The sequence below is a fragment of the Oncorhynchus nerka genome, linkage group LG4, assembly GCF_034236695.1.
Source record: "Oncorhynchus nerka isolate Pitt River linkage group LG4, Oner_Uvic_2.0, whole genome shotgun sequence".
In the NCBI taxonomy this organism is placed as follows: domain Eukaryota; kingdom Metazoa; phylum Chordata; class Actinopteri; order Salmoniformes; family Salmonidae; genus Oncorhynchus; species Oncorhynchus nerka.
In genome coordinates, this window is record NC_088399.1 from 59,693,913 (window position 1) to 59,713,194 (window position 19,282).

A 19,282-nucleotide genomic window follows, 5' to 3' on the forward strand; every position below is an offset into this window, starting at 1 on the left:
GTACAATATATTTTCCATCCTAACCGCTTTTATTGACTAGAATATGGCCAAAGATACTACTGAGGTTGTAATGTACTACATACGGCTACTGAATGACTAGAACACAGAAGAAATAGCTAGAAAACATTCATATTCTTGTGTATCACTGACAACCACAGCTTTGAGGTTAATAAGTATGATATATCACGTAGGTGCTGATAAAAGTGTTTTCTCCCTATACTGTGGGTGCTTCCGCAAAGCCCCGAGTAAACGAAGTGAAAGAGGCTAGTGTTGAGGTGCAACAAAGAGCCTGTCAGGTTCCTTGGGAAGTGTAGCCAGCATCTTCCCCTGGGCTGAGAGGCCTCGCTGACGGCCAGGGCTCTGGGCCGGCGGAACTGAGGGATTCGATTTAGGCTTCTGAATGGACGCACAGGGAGGAGGGTCGGGGTAGGATGCATTAGAGAGGCTGAGCAGAGAGTTGCCAGACTGAAGGGAATGGACAGGCTCGGCCAAAGGGGTAAACACTGTTTTTAAATCAAGGGTTAAGCAACTGCAAGCAAGCTAGCGAAATTGCCATAAATGTTTAATGCTTTTCGACCTGTCCTCAAATCTATATAATTGGTTCAGAGTTTGTTTTGATATTTCAACATGCTTGTCGTAATCGCGTTTGGTGTGGGGGGGGACAAAATCAATTTGCGCACGATGGCGGACGTCCGGTTTGGGCATGGTGTTAAGAAATGTTCTGTAACAGTTCCCTGGAACCCTCAGCTACAAAGCCGCGTACAGTGTCCCAAGTAATATGCAACAGATGACATAAGCAGTCATAACAACTTATGTCAGTATGTGCAAGATAAGCTTTCACTGTCATACAGCAGATCATGCAGCGGGACATTGTGTCACGACTGTTCGTAATCACTTGTCATGACGCAACACCAGTTATGACATCACAGACAACTTTATGAGAATTACATCCTCTACATGTTTTCACAGCAGTATTAAGTTGGGCTTCATCGCATAGAGTCACCGTCAAGTAGAACAGCACATTTGTAACAGCACTGGTCTTTAATCAAGGGTATGTGTGTGAAGATATGAGGGAGGCACGGTGTCTGCCCATAGGCTGTCTCACAATTTTGACATAATGGAAAAATATAAAACGCAACAATTTCAAAGATTTGACTTAGTTACAGTTCATAAGGAAATCAGTTAATTAAAAATGAATTAATTAGGCAATAACCTATGTAGTTCACATGACTGGGCAGGGGGGCAGCCATGGGGTAGTCCCACCCACTTGCGAGCCAGGCCCAGCCAATCAGAATGAGTTTTTCCCCCACAAAGGGCTTTATTACAGACAGAAATACACTGCCAAATTCTCTAAAACAACTTTGGAGGCAGCTTATGGTAGAGAAATTAACATTCAATTCTCGTAATCTTGTAAAGATTCCTGCAGTCAGCATGTCAACTGCAGGCTCCCGCAAAACTTGAGACAACTGTGGCGTTGTGTTGTGTGACAGAACTGCACATTTTAAAGTGGCATTTTATTGTCCCCAGCACGCGGTACACCTGTGTAATGACCATGCTGCTTAATATGACACACCTGTCAGGTGGATGGAAAATCTTGGCAAATTACAAATAATAACAGGGTTGTAAACAAATTTGTGCACAACATTTTAGAGAAATAAGCTTTTTGTGCATATGGAAATTTCAGCTCATGAAACCAACACTTAACATGTTGCGTTCATATTTTTGTTCAGTATATTTTCCATGAAGGAAAACTATAGATGCACGTCCCCGATCACTCTATTGAAGCAACAAAACAAAAAATCACTTGCTTTTTTATATAAAACACAACCTGTCAATATGCCGCCTCATATTCCGATATAAGACTACGACGGTAGGAATATCGTGATACCGCCCAACCATAATGGACATACACAAATAAATACATACCATATCATACTAAATGGAGTGTCCCGGATCTATGTTTACTATGTTGTCTAACCCTGAATCCAGGTTGCTGAAACCCAGCATAGAAAGGACTCAATCACAGAACAGCCTACACAGATTTATATTCATTGCAGGACTTTCTTGCAGGTTAGAGAGTAGGACCAAGGTACATTTTGTCTCTCTGTGCGTAGGCCCTATGTGGTATTGGTAAGAGTTAAATGTCTAGATATGGGGACATCCTTATTAAAAGTGTGGAAAAGCTGCATATTCTGCATAAGACAAAACAAATATCCAAATACAATCTCCAGTGCATTACAATGATGTTTGGGGAGCTTCAGCAGAATAAGACCTGACCTTGGGCGAGATTAGAAATTCCTCTGATGTGCAGTTCACATATCTACACACAATCTCTGCAAAGCAAGAGATTATTGCGGCGTCAAAATCATTTTTGCAGATAAAGGCATACTTTATCTGCAAATATAGCTAAGTGTACCACAGTGAAGTTGGTCGTTGAGAAAATGTTAAAATGGTATAACAAGATTTAGAGCAAGGACATGTTGAATAGACCTGAGTCTGCAGTCTGGTCATGTGGGCTACATAGGAGTTTAAGACTTCTTTCCTCACCAGTCCTACATAATAATACAAAATCCCAGGAGATGCAGGGGTGACCCAGGACAATACATGAATGAAGCACACATGATGATCACACGGTTCAGCTTGAACAAATGTTGCATTTAAAATGAGTGGTGGTAGGTGTTGATTACACCAAAACACGTTACATTTTTACTGGAGAAGTGAAACAGAGAGACCGTTTGGGATCGAAAAGTGATAGCATCAGTACGATCATAAGATAGGCAACCTGTCCACAATAATTCTCGTCACCACCTGACACAGAGAAGGGTTTCATTATAAGTATACTCCCATAGGTTATGAACCCACCAAACATACCTCTCATTGGATTCTGGATCCACAAGATACCTCCAATAAGGTGAGGTGACTGGCCGAGCATCGCGGAACTGCACACTATGGCGATCTATTCGTCTTGCCTTCTTCACAGATGGTCCACAACGTCGCCTTACGACACTAAAGGCTAATTATCACTGGTCTGAACAAAGCCGTTCGCTTGCCTACATGGCATAATTGCTAAACTAGACCTTACTGTAAATACTCTGCAGAAATAACGCGCTCTCTAGTTAATTCAAATAAAAGGCTTTAAAATGTCAAAAAGTGATGTTTCCTACGCAGATGGAGCACTCACCACGGGCTTCAGCATGTTAGTGAACAGGTGCAGACCTCAAGCACCGCACGGTAACAGCGCGCGTCACAAATTTAGACTAATTATTCAAACGGTTGCTCTAAATTTACCCACACCCGCATAGACTGTAAATCATTATTGAAGACAAAGACCTATTCTCTAGTATTTTCATCACAGCTCTTTCGAAGCAACGCTACACAGGGTTTCAAATACCGACTGACGCCTGCGTATTAATACTGATCTGTATATCATGTGAATGGCCTGCTTTCCCTCTTTGCAAACACCATTGTGGTATACATATCAACTGCACTGTAGGAATAGATGACCGATGACCAGGCCAAAAATTATATAGAGCGCGGCAACTGCAATATCGTCCAATCACAGGCTTTCACATTTGAGCGCAGGTAACCAAGGATAGTTTATAGTAGTTTATAGTGACAAGATATTCGAGTGACCGCTCCAACAATAGAAATGCATGTCCTCAAAGATGGAAGGCAGGAGCAGGAGGAGCATTCTAGCTGATGAGAGGGCAAGATGTGAACAACATGCCATAGAGATAGATAGAGGGCTAATCTTGGTATCAGAGCTATTATAACGTCTGTGACTGCATATGGGCAGCGCTACTGATCTCCAGCGCTGCTCATCTCCATTTTAAAGAAGTACATTTTCTTCTTCATTGGCTGATTTACTCCCAACTCATAAGAATCCCCACCCAGTTGGCTACTTTAAAATGGTGATGAGTCCTCTATCTAGCTCTTTGATCACAGGAACGCTCCAATATAAAGTCGTTTTGGGATAAATTGCCAAAATGTGTGTCCACTTATATCAGTGCATTTGTAACAACCGAACCATTACTTCTAATTTAATCAAATATACCTCATGTAGCAAATTAGTAATTGCAATTGTTGTTGACTAAATTCAACACTCATTGACCTCCATGCAGAAATGACTCACCTCATGGGCTTATTTTTGTGGACAGATATTGGGCAGAGTAAAACTTCTCCGGTTTTCAGCAAAAAAAAAAGGAAGCTAGGTTGAATTAGCTGTATCCCTTAAAACCGGATGCATCTGGTTGTTGGCAACTCCATTAAGCCTACCGTTCACAAAACAAATGTGCAAGAAACCCATCACTGAGGGAGTTCTATTAACCTTAGCCAAGGTGCACCGGTCAATGTCCCGTGACATGAACGCAGTGAGGGAGGAGTGCCCTTCTCAAATGAAACAGTAATCTGTGGCTCGGTCATGTTGTCAACAAGGCAGCATGGTGCATCGTCCAGAAACAGACATCTCTTTTCCATAAAATCTGTTTTGAAGGCATATCATTTTTTTTTTAAATCAAAAGCAATCATTTTTGCATGTGAAAAGTAAACACAGAATCGTACTTAGCTGAGGATAATTCACGTTTGTTTTGAGCTGACCCTGGCTTTGATTGGGGCACCTGGCTCACGCCCAGGAGTCAGCCCAGTTCCAAAACGAATGAAATCACTGAGGGTTCGATTAATCTCTCACAGGCGTCCGTGTAGGTGTGTTTTGCCCCGGCTTGAAAGTTGATCGCATTCGAGCGAAGTCGGCTTAAAACAAAAGTGACGTATTTAAGCACATGTATTTATTAGTAGGATTTTGATAAAAATGCTTTATAAAAATGCTTTATCTGCCTTCGCAATGAAAACTAGTTAGAAAATGTGAACTTTTATTTGACAGAAAAGAGATGTATGTTTCTGGATGATGCACCATGCTGCCTTGCTGACAAAATGACAGAGCGGTGCAGATTACTGTTCCATTTGAGAAGGGCGCTCGTCCCTTCCAGTTTACGCCCAATGAGGTGATGGGTCTTTGCCCGGTTCAACCCGGGCCTGCTTCAAATAACTTCCTCACTTTTCACCCAGTACAAAATCCTCCCAACGAGGTAACCCGGGCCAGATAATTGAATCCCCTCACTGCCTATATCGGGTTGATTCATCCATAGAAAGTGATATCATGCCTCGTCTCACTGCTGAAACAAAATAAACAACCAATTTTAATAAACAACATTGAGTTATCTTACCTTCGACAGCCATTCTGCTACTCTATACATTCGGGAATCATTCATACAGTAGTAGAATGTAGAACTCAATATGCTTTGATTGTACATCGGCGTTTTGGTTATCACTTGCTGCTGGAAAACTGGGGTGCACAGCAACTGCCCCTCAAAGAATTGTGGGGAGTGTAGGCAATTTCCCGATTTTAGGAAGTGTTTAATTTGGAACACCAATTAGCAAGTTATATTTAAGATTTACTTAATTTCCTTTTCTGAAACTGTAAGTGCCAGGGGATTGAAGAAAATAAATGGATAAACCTAACAAAAATGACTTGAACTGAAAGTGTCTTTCTTATTCTTTCTTCCAGTATCACAACATTTTATGTCTGTGTGTGTGTGTTCCCATAGGCTCACAAGCATGATGCTCACAGTGCTACTGCATAGTGCGTAGGCTTGCAAACTATCACAGATTAAAGGGAGACCCAGCCGAGAGCTGCCCAGTGATGTGAGCCTACCAGAGAATGCGTTGTCTTCACTAACACGTTCAACCACTCTCTGACCCAGTCTGTAATACCTACATGTTTCAAGCAAACCACCATAGTCCCTGTGCCTAAGAATGCCAAGGTAACCTGTCTAAATGACTACTTCCCTGTCCCACACACATCTGTAGCCATGAAATGCTTTGGAAGGCTGGTCATGGCTCACATCAATACCATCATCCCAGAAACCCTGGACCCACATCAATTCGCATACTGCCCCAACAGATCTACAGATGACACAATCTCTATTGCACTCCACACTGCCTTTTCCCACCTGGACAAAAGAAACCCCTACTGTACATGAGAAGGCTGTTCATTGACTACAGCTCAGCATTCAAGCTCATCACTGAGGTAAGGACCCTGGGACTAAACACTTCCCTCTGCAACTGAATCCTGGACTTCTTGACGGCCCGCCCCAGATGGTGAGGGCAGGCAACAACACATCCACCACACTGACCCTCAATACATGGGCCTCTCAGAGGTGCTTGCTCAGTCCCCTCCAGTACTCCCTGTTCACCCACTAGGGGCTACCCTGTTCACCCACTACTGCGTGGCCGCACACGACTCCAACACCATCATTAACAGTGGTAGCCCTGATCGCCGACAATGAAGAGACAGCCTAAAGGGAGGAGATCAATGACCTGGCAGTGTGGTACCAGGACAACAACCTCTCTTTCAACGTGGACAAGACAAAGAAGCTTATCATGTACCACAGGAAACGGAGGGTCGAACACGCCCACATTCACATCGACTGGGCTGTAGAGGAGCAGGTCGAGAGGTTCAAGTTCCTCTGTGTCCACGTCACTAAGGACCTATCATGGTCCAAACACACCAACACAGTCGTGAAGAGGGCACGACAACGCCTCTTCCACCCTCAGGAGGCTGAAAAGATTTGAGATGGACCCTCAGATCCTCAAAAACTTCTACAACTGCACCATTGAGAGCATCTTGACTGGCTGCATCACTGCTTGGAATGGCAACTGCTCTGCATCTGACCGCAAGGTGCTACAGGGGGTAGTGCATATGGCCCAGTACATCACTGGAAACGAACTCCCTGCCACCTAGGACCTCTATACCAGGCGGTGTCAGAGGAAGGCCCTAAAAGTTGGCAAAGACACTAGCCACCCAAGTCATAGACTGTTCTCTCTGCTACCGCATGGCAAGAGGTACCGGAGCGCCAAGTCTGGGACCAAAAGGCACCTGAACAGCTTCTACCCACAAGCCATAAGACTGCTGAACAATTAATAAAATGGCCACCTGGACTATTTACATTGACCCCTTTATTATTTATTTATCTTAATTGTTTTACACAGACTCCCTTGCACTGTCTCTATGCACACTCACTACACACATTCACAGATACTACACTGACATTCCAACACACACACACACACACACACACACACACACACACACACACACACACACACACACACACACACACACACACACACACACACACATGCATATAGTTGCCACACACACACGGAGAGACACTTTCACACTTCACATACGCTGCTGCTACTCTGTTTATTATACTGTATATCCTGATTGCTTAGTTACTTTTACCCCTACCCACATGTACATACAATATTACCTCAATTACCACAACTACCTCGTACCCCTGCACATTGACTCGTACTGGAGCACCTTCCTAATATTGAGTTGCACCCCCACTGTCACGCCCTGACCGTAGAGAGCTTTTTATGTCTCTATTTTGGGGTTGGTCAGGGTGTGATTTGGGTGGGCATTCTATGTTCTTTTTCTATGTGTTTCTATTTCTGTGTGTTTGGCCGGGTGTAGTTCTCAATCAGAGGCAGCTGTCTATCGTTGTCTCTGATTAAGAACCATACTTAGGTAGCTCTTGCCCACATGGGTTTTGTGGGTAGTTGTTTTCTGTTTTGTGTCTTTCTGCACCAAACAGAACAGTTTCGGTTTTTGTTCGTTCTCTTCTTTGTTTTTTTTGTTAATCCGTGTTCAGTTCAAATAAAAAAGATGAACACGTACCACACTGCACCTTGGTCCTCCACTCCTTCCAACAGCTGTTACACCCGCCCCCCCTTTTGCCATCAGAACAGCCTCAATTCATCAGGGAATGGACTCTACAAGGTGTGGAAAGCGTTCCAAAGGGATGATGGTCTCCAATACTTCCCACAGTTGTGTCAAGTTGGCTGTATATCCTTTGGTTGGTGGACCATTCTTGATACACGCGCAAAATTGTTGAACGTGTAAAACCCAGCAGCGTTGCAGTTCTTGACACAAATCAGTACGCCTGGCACCTACTACCATACCCCGTTCAAAGGCACCTAAATGTTTTGTCTTGTCATTCACCCTCTGAATGGCACACATACATAATCCATGTCTCAATAGTCTCAAGCCTTAAAAATCCTTCTTCAACCTGTCTCCTCCCCTTCATCTACACTGATTGAAGTGTATTTAAGTGATATCAAAAAGGGATCATGGCTTTCACCTGGTCAGTCTACGTCATGGAAAGAGCAGGTGTTCCTAATGTTTAGTATACTCAGTGAATAGCTTTGTTATTGTTTTTATTTACAGTCGAGGAGTGAAGAGCTTCAAGTTCCTCGCTATCCACATCACTAAGTATGGCAACTGCACCGCCCTCGACCGGAGGGCCCTACAGATGGCGGTGCTGACAGCCCAGAGCATCACTGGAGGTGAGATCCCAGATCCCAGGACGTCATGTCAGGCGGTGTCAGAAAAAGGCCTGAAAAATTGCCAAATGCTCCAGTCACCCGAGACATGGACTGTTCTCCATGATCCTCTCTGGCAGGCGGTACTGGTGCATCAAGGCTAAGACCATTAGACTTCTAAACAGCTTTTATTCCTTGGACATAATCAAGTTAAATGGCTAACAACTACTGCCACCCACACATCCACGCTGCTGCTAAAAGTATTATTGCTTACATATATTACTACCACTATGCTGCTGTTCATTGATTATTGATTGCCATTACCATTTAGTATCTATCTATGTATCCTGCTACTGGTCACTATTACGCCTATTTACATGTATATATTACCATTAGTATATTATCATAAGTATATATGTATTCCTGCAACCAGTCACTTTTCAGCCCTGTTTACATGTATGTCCACCTATCACGCCTACACTGACACTCTTACACACACACACACACACACACACACACACACACACACACACACACACACACACACACACACACACACTACATACACACACTTACATACACACACACACACCGCCGTGCACAGACTTACCCACCACTTATGCTGCTCCCATACTGTTTACTATTATTATTATTATTTACCCTGCTACCAGTCACTTTCTCCCAATCCCTGTACATACAGGGATTTAATAAAAGTGGCTCCCAAGTGGTGCAGTGGTGTAATACTCTACATCTCTGTGCTATAGGCGTCACTACAGACAACCTGGTTCGAATCCAGACTGTATCCCAACCGGCTGTGATTGGGAGTCCCATAGAGCGGTGCACAATTGGCCCAGTGGCGTCCAAGTTTTGACGGTGTAGGCCGTCATTGTAAATAATAATTTGTTCTTAAAACTTCTTATGGCTGTATTGAGTAGCATGAATGAATAACGTGCCCAGAGTAAACTGCCTGCTACTCAGTCCCAGTTGCTAATATGTGCATATTACTAGTATATATGGATAGAAAACACTCTGAAGTTTCTAAAACTGTTTGAATGATGTCTGTGAGTATAACAGAACTCATATGGCAGGCAGAAATCTGAGAGAAAATCCAACCAGGAAGTGGGAAATCTGAGGTTGGTCGATGTTCAACTCATTCCCTATTGAAGATACATTGGTCATGTTGCACTTCCAAAGGCTTCCACTAGATGTCAACCGTCTTTAGAAACTTGTTTGAAGCTTCTACTGTAAAGGAGGGGCTCATAAGGGCTCTTTGAGTCAGTGGTCTGGCAGAGTGCCACAAACTCGTGACGCTCGTTCACGTGAGAGGTAGCTCCCGTTCCATTGCTTTTCTACAGACAAATGAATTCTCCGGTTGGAACATTATTGAAGATTTATGTTAAAAACATCCTAAAGATTGATTCTATACATCGTTTGACATGTTTCTACGGACTGTAATGGAACTTACAGCTATTTGGACATAAATGACGGACATTATCGAACAAAACAAACATTTATTGTGGAACTGGGATTCCTGGGAGTGCATTCTGATGAAGATCATCAAAGGTAAGTGAATATTTATTATGTTATTTCTGACTTCTGTAGACTGCACAATATGACGGATATCTTTTTGGCTTGTTGGGTCTCTGAGGACGCCATACTCAGATTATTGCATGGTTTGCCTTTTCCGTAAAGCTTTTTTGAAATGTGACACAGCGGTTGCATTAAGGAGAAGTTTATCTAAAGTTCCATGTATAACCCTTGTATTTTCATCAACATTTATAACGAGTATTTCTGTAAATTGATGTGGCTCTCTGCAAAATCACAGGACGTTTTTGGAACTACTGAACATAATGCGCCAATGTATACTGAGATTTTTTGATATAAATATGAACTTTATCGAACAAAACATACATGTATTGTGTAACATGAAGTCCTATGAGTGTCATCTGATGAAGATCATCAAAGGTTAGTCATTCATTCTATCTCTATTTCTGATTTTTGTGACTCCACTCTTTGGCTGGAAAAAGGGCTGTGTTTTTCTGTGAATGGCTCTGACCTAACAATCGTTTGTGGTGCTTTCGCCGTAAAGCCTATTTGAAATCGGAAACTGTGGTGGGATTAACAACAAGATTACCTTTAAAATGGTATAAGATACTTGTATGTTTGAGGAATTCTAATTGAGATTTCTGTTGTTTGAATTTGGCACCCTGCACTTTCACTGGCCGTTGTCATATCGATCCCATTAACGAGATCTCAGCCCTAAGAAGTTTTTAACTGACCATGCCTAGTTAAATAATAATAATACAAATCTAGTTAGAGGATTCTGGATTTCCTGCTTTATTCCCCCTTGATTTTGATTATCTTCCAACCAGGAGTTATAGAAAACCTGAGAAGTTTGGGAAAGTTACAGGAAAAAGTTACCACAATTTAGCAACCTTTTACCATTTTTCCATTACTCAAGGGTAAAAACTTTGGGAGTTGTTGGAAATGGAGCATTATTGTTGTGTTTCCGCCATTTGTCCTTTGTTAGCGATTACAGATAGAGTGCCTTCGGAAAGTATTCAGACCCCTTGACTTTTTCCACATTTTGTGACATTTACAGCCTTATTGTAAAATGTATTCAATTGTTATTTGTCCAACACTGCAAGACTAATACGTTTTGTCCCTCAGAGTACTACTCCTATTCATTGTATTATCTTACCAGCCCTCTCTTATCACATCTCTGTGAAGCAAGTGGTGCTGTTATCTTTATATCCAGTAGGTCTGCAATCTGATTGAAAGTTAACTCAACAGCTATTGGTTTTCAACACCGATTTTAAATTCAAACAGTCAGATGCTATAAAACGGTCTCGATTCAGTTTCACCGCTATGGATTCCAACTATAACCAATGCATTCTTACATTGTTCTTACAGTACAAAACATTATTTACAACTATTCCCATTATTAATTACTATTATTAACTATATTCTTGCTATGTAACCACCGTGTCAAAAAATAAAGTGCCATGTATTTCAAATGTGTGTAGAATTTACATGTAACAAAAATGAAAAAGCTGTAAAAACACAGTTATTTTTATCCTCCGAAGATGGGCGGTAGTGGATGGGCCAATAAACAATTCAATAATAATAAATACTATTCCCGCTTAATGATAAGAGCAATATTCAAATAATAAAAACAACTCTATACTCACAGATAAAGTGTGCATATAAAACCCGTTTAGAGGTAGGAGTCAGTGAAGGAGCCAGCAGCGGGTGTGAAAGAAGGCTGTCAGTGCATCAGTGTCTGATGTGAGAAGCACCGTGCTGTTCTGGAGTCTCTCCCAATGCTGTAGTCAAAGCCAAGGTGCTCCTATAATTATACCCACTGCAGCTGACATCTTTTAATGTCTATTCCTACCAGCATCAGCTTTGGCTTCCAGTCAAAGATGTGCCTGAGGAACAAGGAAGCCATAGGCTACTGTAGCTGTGGGCGGTGTTATGCTCCTTGTCACTGACGTTTATATTTAATTAACTGGGTGGGTTACATTTAGTGGTATTACCAGTCTGGCATGGTGAGGTAGGAAAAATCAGTTCCTCATAGATGGGTTTAATCATCAGAACATGCCTCAGAGCACAAAGGACATTTGTTTGTGTGTGCGCAACCTGTGTCTATCACATTTCAACTTTAAACTTCAGAGTGAAAAAAAAGGCAGATAAATAAAGACAAGTCAACCAAAGACTGTGGATGGCGTCAGACTGGCAGGAAAAAAAGAGAATTCATTGTTTGCCACAATATACATAATGTACTGAATACACTGGAACAAGGAACCCTTAGAAAAATTATGTTCCTGTTTTACGAATTAGCAAAGTCAGGTGTATTCCGCATTCATAAAGGGCAAATCTCTATGTTTAAATATTTTGTATTCCTTAAGTAAATATACATTTTTAAACACAATACAACCACACGAGGATACAGTATAATGCAATTCAAATCATAAAGGACGACATGAAAAAGTTACAATTATTTCCATCGTGGTCCTCTTGAAAATATATGAAAACAAAATATACACACTCGGGCTCCCGAGTAGCACAGCGGTCTAAGCCACTGCATCTCAGTGTAAGAGGCATCACTACAGTCCCCGATTCAAATCCAGGCTGTATCACATATGGCTGTGATTGGGAGTCCCATTGTCATTGTGAATAAAAATGTCTTCTTAACTGACTTGCCTAGTTAAATGGTCATATAAATGTCACCAAAAGGGAGAAACATTCAGTACATAGTGTAACTAATGTTACAGGTAGGCCATGCATTTTCAGTCAGCAGAACATTATTTCCAGTTAAAGACATGATCATGATTCCTTATCAACTCAATAGATATTAGATCATTTAATTAATTGTTCTTTCTCCCAAGAACACCAAAAGTTTAGCAAATTGCTTGATGTCTCGATTAGGAATGTTGTCCAACACAATACGACCATTCGTCGAAAGAACTAGACCAAAGCGCAGCGTGGTGAGCGTACATATTATTTTTATTTAGGATGACGCCGACAAAAACAATACAAAACAACCGTGACGCTTAAGGGCTATGTGCCACAAACAAAGTTAACTTCCCACACTGAAAGGAGGGAAAAGGTCTACCTAGGTATGGTTCCCAATCAGAGACAACGATAGACAGCTGTCTCTGATTGAGAACCATACCCGGCCAAAACATAGAAATACAAAATCATAGAAAAACAAAACATAGAATGCCCACCCCACATCACACCCTGACCTAACCAAATAGAGAAATAAAACGGTTCTCTAAAGTCAGGGCGTGACAGACCAGTTCACATAGATTATGTCCTGTATTATTTGAGAGGAAAGCATGCAATGTTAGGTGAACTTTACTTGTCTAACACTGTTGTTAGGTTTGGGCTATGGTTATTAAGAGTTCACTAATCAACAAAGTCCCAGTAACTGCATAACAATGACATTCAAATTAGTAGATTGACAAAGAGAAAGTATGGTTATTCAAATAAAAGTGGACAATACATATCAGAGACTAAACTGAGACCAAGTTTAGCCAATAAATAAATGGTTGATTAATACAGTATCAATGTTATTTTAAATGTAGGATGTCAAACATGGTCACAAGGGCTGCGTTCACACAGGCATCAAAATTCAAATTTTTTCCACTAAGTGGTCTTTTGACCAATCCACATCAGATCTTTTTCAGATCTGATTAGAGGTAAAAAATAAATTAAAAAAAAGATCAGATTTGGGCTGCCCGTCTAAACGCAGCCAATGTGCCCACATCTGAGTTCAGTTGGGTTCATGTCCCCAATTCAAGCTTAATGGACAGATTTCCAGTTGATACAGACATACCTGAAAATGCTCCAGTCATCATGCTGTGTCTGGCACACAAAGACATGGAACTGTAGCCTTTGTGTATCTCCTGAACCCGTTAATCATGAAACTCAATCCCTGTTTAAATGACACATTGTTCCTCAAGTCAAAGATATTTTTGTAATCCAATGGCAATCAATCAGGTTGAAGCATTACTTCTGGTGACCATAATAAACAAATGCACTGCAGCGGGAAGCATTAAAATAACATACACTATTGAGTTAGTTAGTGATGTTAAGTCTTCTTTACACCATAGCAGCAAATTGTCTAAAGTCCTATCCAGCAGTGCATAGTCATTCAATGTTGAAAAGGACTTACAGTGCATTCAGAAAGTATTCAGACCCCTTGACTTTTTCCACAATTTTGTTACGTTACAGCCTTATCCTAAAATTGATTAAATCGTTTTTTTCCCTCATCAATCTACAAACAATACCCCATAATGGCAAAGTAAAAACAGGTTTTTAGATTTTTTTTGCAAATGTATAAAACAAAAAAAATCACATTTACATAAGTATTCAGACCCTTTACTCAGTACTTTGTTGAAGCACCTTTGGCAGCGATTACAGCCTCGAGTCTTCTTGGGTATGACGCTACAAGCTTGGCACACCTGTATTTGGGGAATTTCTCTCATTCTTCTCTGCAGATCCTCTCGAGCGGGCTGCTATGTGCTTTTAGCTGAGGAGTGGCTTCCGTCTGGCCACTACCATAAAGGCCTGATTGGTGGAGTGCTGCAGAGATGGTTGTCCTTCTGGAAGATTCTCCCATCTCCACAGAGGAACTCTAGAACTCTGTCAACTCCCTGACCAAGTCCCTTCTCCCCCGATTGCTCAGTTTGGCAGGGCGGACAGCTCTAGGAAGAGTCTTGGTGGTTCCAAACTTCTTCCATTTTTTTGGGTACCCTTCCCGAGAATTGTGTCTTGACACAATCCTGTCTGGGAGCTCTACGGACAATTCCTTCGACCTCAAGGCTTGGTTTTTGCTCTGACATGCACTATCATCTGTGGAACCTTAAAAGACAGGTGTGTGCCTTTTCAAATGATGTACAATCGATTCAATTTACCACAGGTACATTTGCAAAAATTTCTTAAAACCTTTTTTTGCTTTGTGATTATGGGATATTGTGTATAGATTGAGGGAAAAGATTATTTAATCAATTTTAGAATAAGGTAATAGCTGCAATGTAACAAAATGTGGAAAAAGGGAATGGGTCTGAATACTTTCCGAATACACTTGGTTCCACAAGAGAGGAAGTCACACCGACAGGGTGATGATAACACCATCATCCTGCCCTTGCCACAGCATCTCCCCCTCGAACGCCACCTTCCCATGCCTCTTGACTCTCAGAAGAATCCCCACCACCTTGTCAGAGACGCGTACGTATCTATCAAACAGTTCTCTGAAAGTGACGTGGGTCTTCACGTCCGGATCTGGGTCGTTCATAGTACCTGATCACATAGCACATGTCGGCTATCTCACCTTGGCACGTTCGGCTGTTTGTTTTGGTGTCCTCCTTGGGGCGTCCGTAACCCTCCTCGCCTTTGTGGAGGCGTAGGGACATGGAGTATTCATAGTCAAAGTCCTCACTGAAGGGGTTGAGCTTCTGGTTGACGGTGTTCGTCGAGGACCAGTTCTGCCAGCGGCTTTTCAGATTGCCCACGGCACTGTACTTCTTTGAGAGAGCGTTGATCCTGTTGGCGTCATTCAACTCCTTTTTGCTCCTGTGAAGAACAATCACCCAAATATTTAACAAAAAAATGAGACAATCATCAATCATTGCAACGTTCATTTCCATTGTAAAGCTCTGAACAAGTTTAGCATTAAACTGTTTTATTTGAGCAACAAATGTGCTATATCAAGTTATTTAGGTGTAATTTACAGTATCCCTTACATACTTAGGGGAACGTTTAATGAGGGACCGTCATGCACCATCGCTTGTACATGAATGTTAATACAGTCACCATACTGATGCAAAGAATATTGAACTCACACTGAGCTGGAGGGTCTTTTGACCCTCACCCATGACTCAACTTCCCCTTTAGGTGAGATGTCGTCACTATCCCTCTGCATGGCCTCCCCGGATGACCCAGTGCTGTCTGTCTGTCCAGGTTTAGAGATGTCTGTCCAGGTTTAGAGATGTCTGTCCAGGTTTAGAGTTGTCTGTCCAGGTTTAGAGATGTCTGTCCAGGTTTAGAGATGTCTGTCCAGGTTTAGTGCTGTCTGTCTGTCCAGGTTTAGAGATGTCTGTCTGTCCAGGTTCAGTGCTGTCCATCTGTCCAGGTTTATCTTGGCCGCCCTCCGCCTCAAGGGTCCTTTTCTCCGCCTCAGAGTACCCACTTTCCTCTGTGTCCACGTGTGCCCATCTCCAAATTCTCGTTACATTCTTCTCCTGCTTCCAGCTGCGGGTCAGTTTCGATACTTTGGAGCACTTTCTGTGGAGTGCGAGCGACCCCCTCTTACTCAGTGTCCTGTCTATCTCCTCCCCTGGCGGTGGAGCCTCCATACAAATGAGCTCGGTCAGAAATGTAGTTCCCACACTCCTCTCCTGAACGCCACTGGTCACAGTCTTCACCACCTACTTGGTCTTGATCCGGGACTCCCGTATAGAGGCACTAGAGGGGTCTTAATTTTACCCTCCAATTGGGAAGGAGGAGAATTGCCTTGAGACTCCTGCTTGGTAGCTGAAGTGTTGTTCTGAGCAGCAGGTATGTGGTGGCCAGCAGTGGGATCCTGACAGGGACAAACCTTCTGCCAGGTTCCTAATTTAGTGGTGCTTGGTGTCTTTGGTGGTTTGCCCCAAAGCTCTCTTAGGGGGTCAGGAGCCCAGCTGATAGGTTCCTTGGCCAGCTTGTCTTTGATCTCGGACACCCACTTCTGCCAGCTCCGGGTAAGGTTGGACACCATACAGTCGTGGCCAAAAGTTTTGAGAATGACACAAATATACATTTTCACAAAGTTTGCTGCTTCAGTGTCTTTAGATATTTTTTTCAGATGTTACTATGGAATACTGAAGTATAATTACAAGCATTTCATAAGTGTCAAAGGCTTTTATTGACAATTACATGAAGTTGATGCAAAGAGTCAATATTTGCAGTGTTGACCCTTCTTTTTCAAGACCTTTGCAATCTGCCCTGGCATGCTGTCAATTAACTTCTGGGCCACATCCTGACTTATGGCAGCCCATTCTTGCATAATAAATGCATGGAGTTTGTCAGAATTTGCGGGTTTCTGTTTGTCCACCCGCCTCTTGAGGATTGACCACAAGTTCTCAATGGGATTAAGGTCTGGGGAGTTTCCTGGCCATGGACCCAAAATATCGATGTTTTGTTCCCCGAGCCACTTAGTTATCACTTTGGCAAGGTGCTCCAAGGTGCACTTATGGCAAGGTGCTCCATCATGCTGGAAAAAGGCATTGTTCGTCACCAAACTGTTCCTGGACGGTTGGGAGAAGTTGCTCTCGGAGGATGAGAGCACCATTCTTTATTCATGGCTGTGTTCTTAGGCAAAATTGTGAGTGAGCCCACTCCCTTGGCTGAGAAGCAACCCCACACATGAATGGTCTCAGGATGCTTTACTGTTGGTATGACACAGGACTGATGGTAGAGCTCACCTTGTCTTCTCCAGACAAGCTTTTTTCCGGATGCCCCAAACAATTGCAAAGGGGATTCATCAGAGAAAATGACTTTACCACAGTCCTCAGCAGTCCAATCCCTGTACCTTTTGCAGAATATCAGTCTGTCCCTGATGTTTTTCCTGGAGAGAAGTGGCTTCTTTGCTGCCCTTCTTGACACCAGGCCATCCTCCAAAAGTCTTCGCCTCCCTGTGCGTGCAGATGCACTCACACCTGCCTGCTGCCATTCCTGAGCAAGCTCTGTACTGGTGGTGCCCTGATCCCGCAGCTGAATCAACGTTTGGAGACAGTCCTGGCGCTTGCTGGACTTTCTTGGGCGCCCTGAAGCCTTCTTCACAACAATTTAACCGCTCTCCTTGAAGTTCTTGATGATCCGATAAATGGTTGATTTAGGTGCAATCTTACTGGCAGCAATATCCTTACCTGTGAAGCCATTTTTGTGCAAAGCAATGATGACGGCACGTGTTTCCTTGCAGGTAACCATGATTGACAGAGGAAGAACAATTATTCCAAGCACCACCCTACTTTTGAAGCTTCCAGTCTGTTATTCGAACTCAATCAGCATGACAGAGTGATCTCCAGCCTTGTCCTCGTCAACACTCACACCTGTGTTAACGAGAGAATCACTGACATGATGTCAGCTGGTCCTTTTGTGGCAGGGCTGAAATGCAGTGGAAATGCTTTTTTGGGATTCTGTTCATTTGCATGACAAAGAGGGACTTTGCAATTAATTGCAATTCATCTGATCACTCTTCATAACATTCTGGAGTTTATGCAAATTGCCATCAAACAAACTGAGGCAGCAGACTTGGTGAAAATTCATATTTGTGTCATTCTCAACTTTTGGCCACAACTGTACAAACAGGTTGAATCAACGTGGTTTCCGCGTCATAAAAAAACTGATTGGATTTACAAAAAGTCCTCAATGTAAAGAAATTTGTCATTTTTTCACCCAACTTTTAAGCTAAATCCAATGACGTGACATTTTTTGTTGATTTCACATTGAATTCATGTTACTTGATAACTCAATCAAATGTAAATCAAAACGAGATGTTGAAATGATGTCTGTTCCCAGTGGGCAATCAATCAAGTCAAGCTCAGCCTCAACAGGAGGACAGTGACAGACAAAGACAGTGAGGGTTGGTGCAATACAGTAGGGCGTAATTTGATTCAAAAGCATCTGTTAAAGAGATCACCTGGTCAACCGGTCTCTGCCTGGCCGGTTCCCCTCTCTCCACTGGGATTCTCTGCCTCTAACCCTATTACAGAGTCCCTGGCTTACTGCTGCTCTTCCATGCCGTCCCTAGGAGGGGTGCGTCACTTGAGTGGGTTGAGTCACTGACGTGATCTTCCTGTCTGGGTTGGCACCCCCCCTTGGGTTGTGCCGTGGGGGAGATCTTTGTGGGCTATACTCGGCCTTGTCTCAAGATGGTAAGTTGGTGGTTGAAGAAATCCCTCTAGTGGTGTGGGGGCTGTGCTTTGGCAAAGTGGATGGGGTCATATCCTGCCTGTTTGGCCCTGTCCGGGGGGTATCATCGGATGGGGCCACAGTGTCTCCTGACCCCTCCTGTCTCAGCCTCCAGTATTTATGCTGCAGTAGTTTGTGTGTCGGGGGCTTGGGTCAGTCTGTTATATCTGGAGTACTTCTCCTGTCCTATCCGGTGTCCTGTGTGAATTTAAGTATGCACTCTCTAATTCTCTCTTTCTCTGTCTCGGAGGACCTGAGCCCTAGGACCATGCCTTAGGACTACCTGGCATGATGACTCCTTGCTGTCCCCAGTCCACCTGGCCATGCTGCTACTCCAGTTTCAACTGTTCTGCCTGCGGCTATGGAACCCTGACCTGTTCACCGGACGTGCTACCTGTCCCAGACCTGCTGTTTTCAACTCTCTATAGACAGCAGG

General features: G+C 42.9%; 2 protein-coding genes across 5 annotated transcripts in view; both read right to left on the reverse strand.

Annotated features, from left to right (window-relative positions):
* Positions 1 to 11,770, reverse strand: part of samd12 (sterile alpha motif domain containing 12) — a 122,037-nt gene extending 110,267 nt beyond the window's left edge. The window contains exon 1 of one of the 4 annotated variants that reach the window (XM_029658010.2): positions 2,872 to 3,565. In XM_029658010.2, coding sequence (XP_029513870.1) covers positions 2,872 to 2,932 — 61 coding nt within the window. In that variant the 5' untranslated portion in view covers positions 2,933 to 3,565. Of the gene's footprint in view, positions 1 to 2,871; positions 3,568 to 4,132; positions 4,262 to 11,576 lie in introns of those variants that run through there. The other 3 variants (XM_029658011.2, XM_029658012.2, XM_029658009.2) reach the window with 3 other exon arrangements.
* Positions 11,771 to 14,953: 3,183 nt separating this feature from the next.
* Positions 14,954 to 16,651, reverse strand: abrab (actin binding Rho activating protein b). The gene is given in 5 exon segments (XM_029659122.2): positions 14,954 to 15,193; positions 15,195 to 15,468; positions 15,738 to 15,867; positions 16,085 to 16,352; positions 16,355 to 16,651. Coding segments are annotated over 5 exon segments (1,161 nt in total). The 3' UTR covers positions 14,954 to 15,001.
* Positions 16,652 to 19,282: the final 2,631 nt, after the last annotated feature.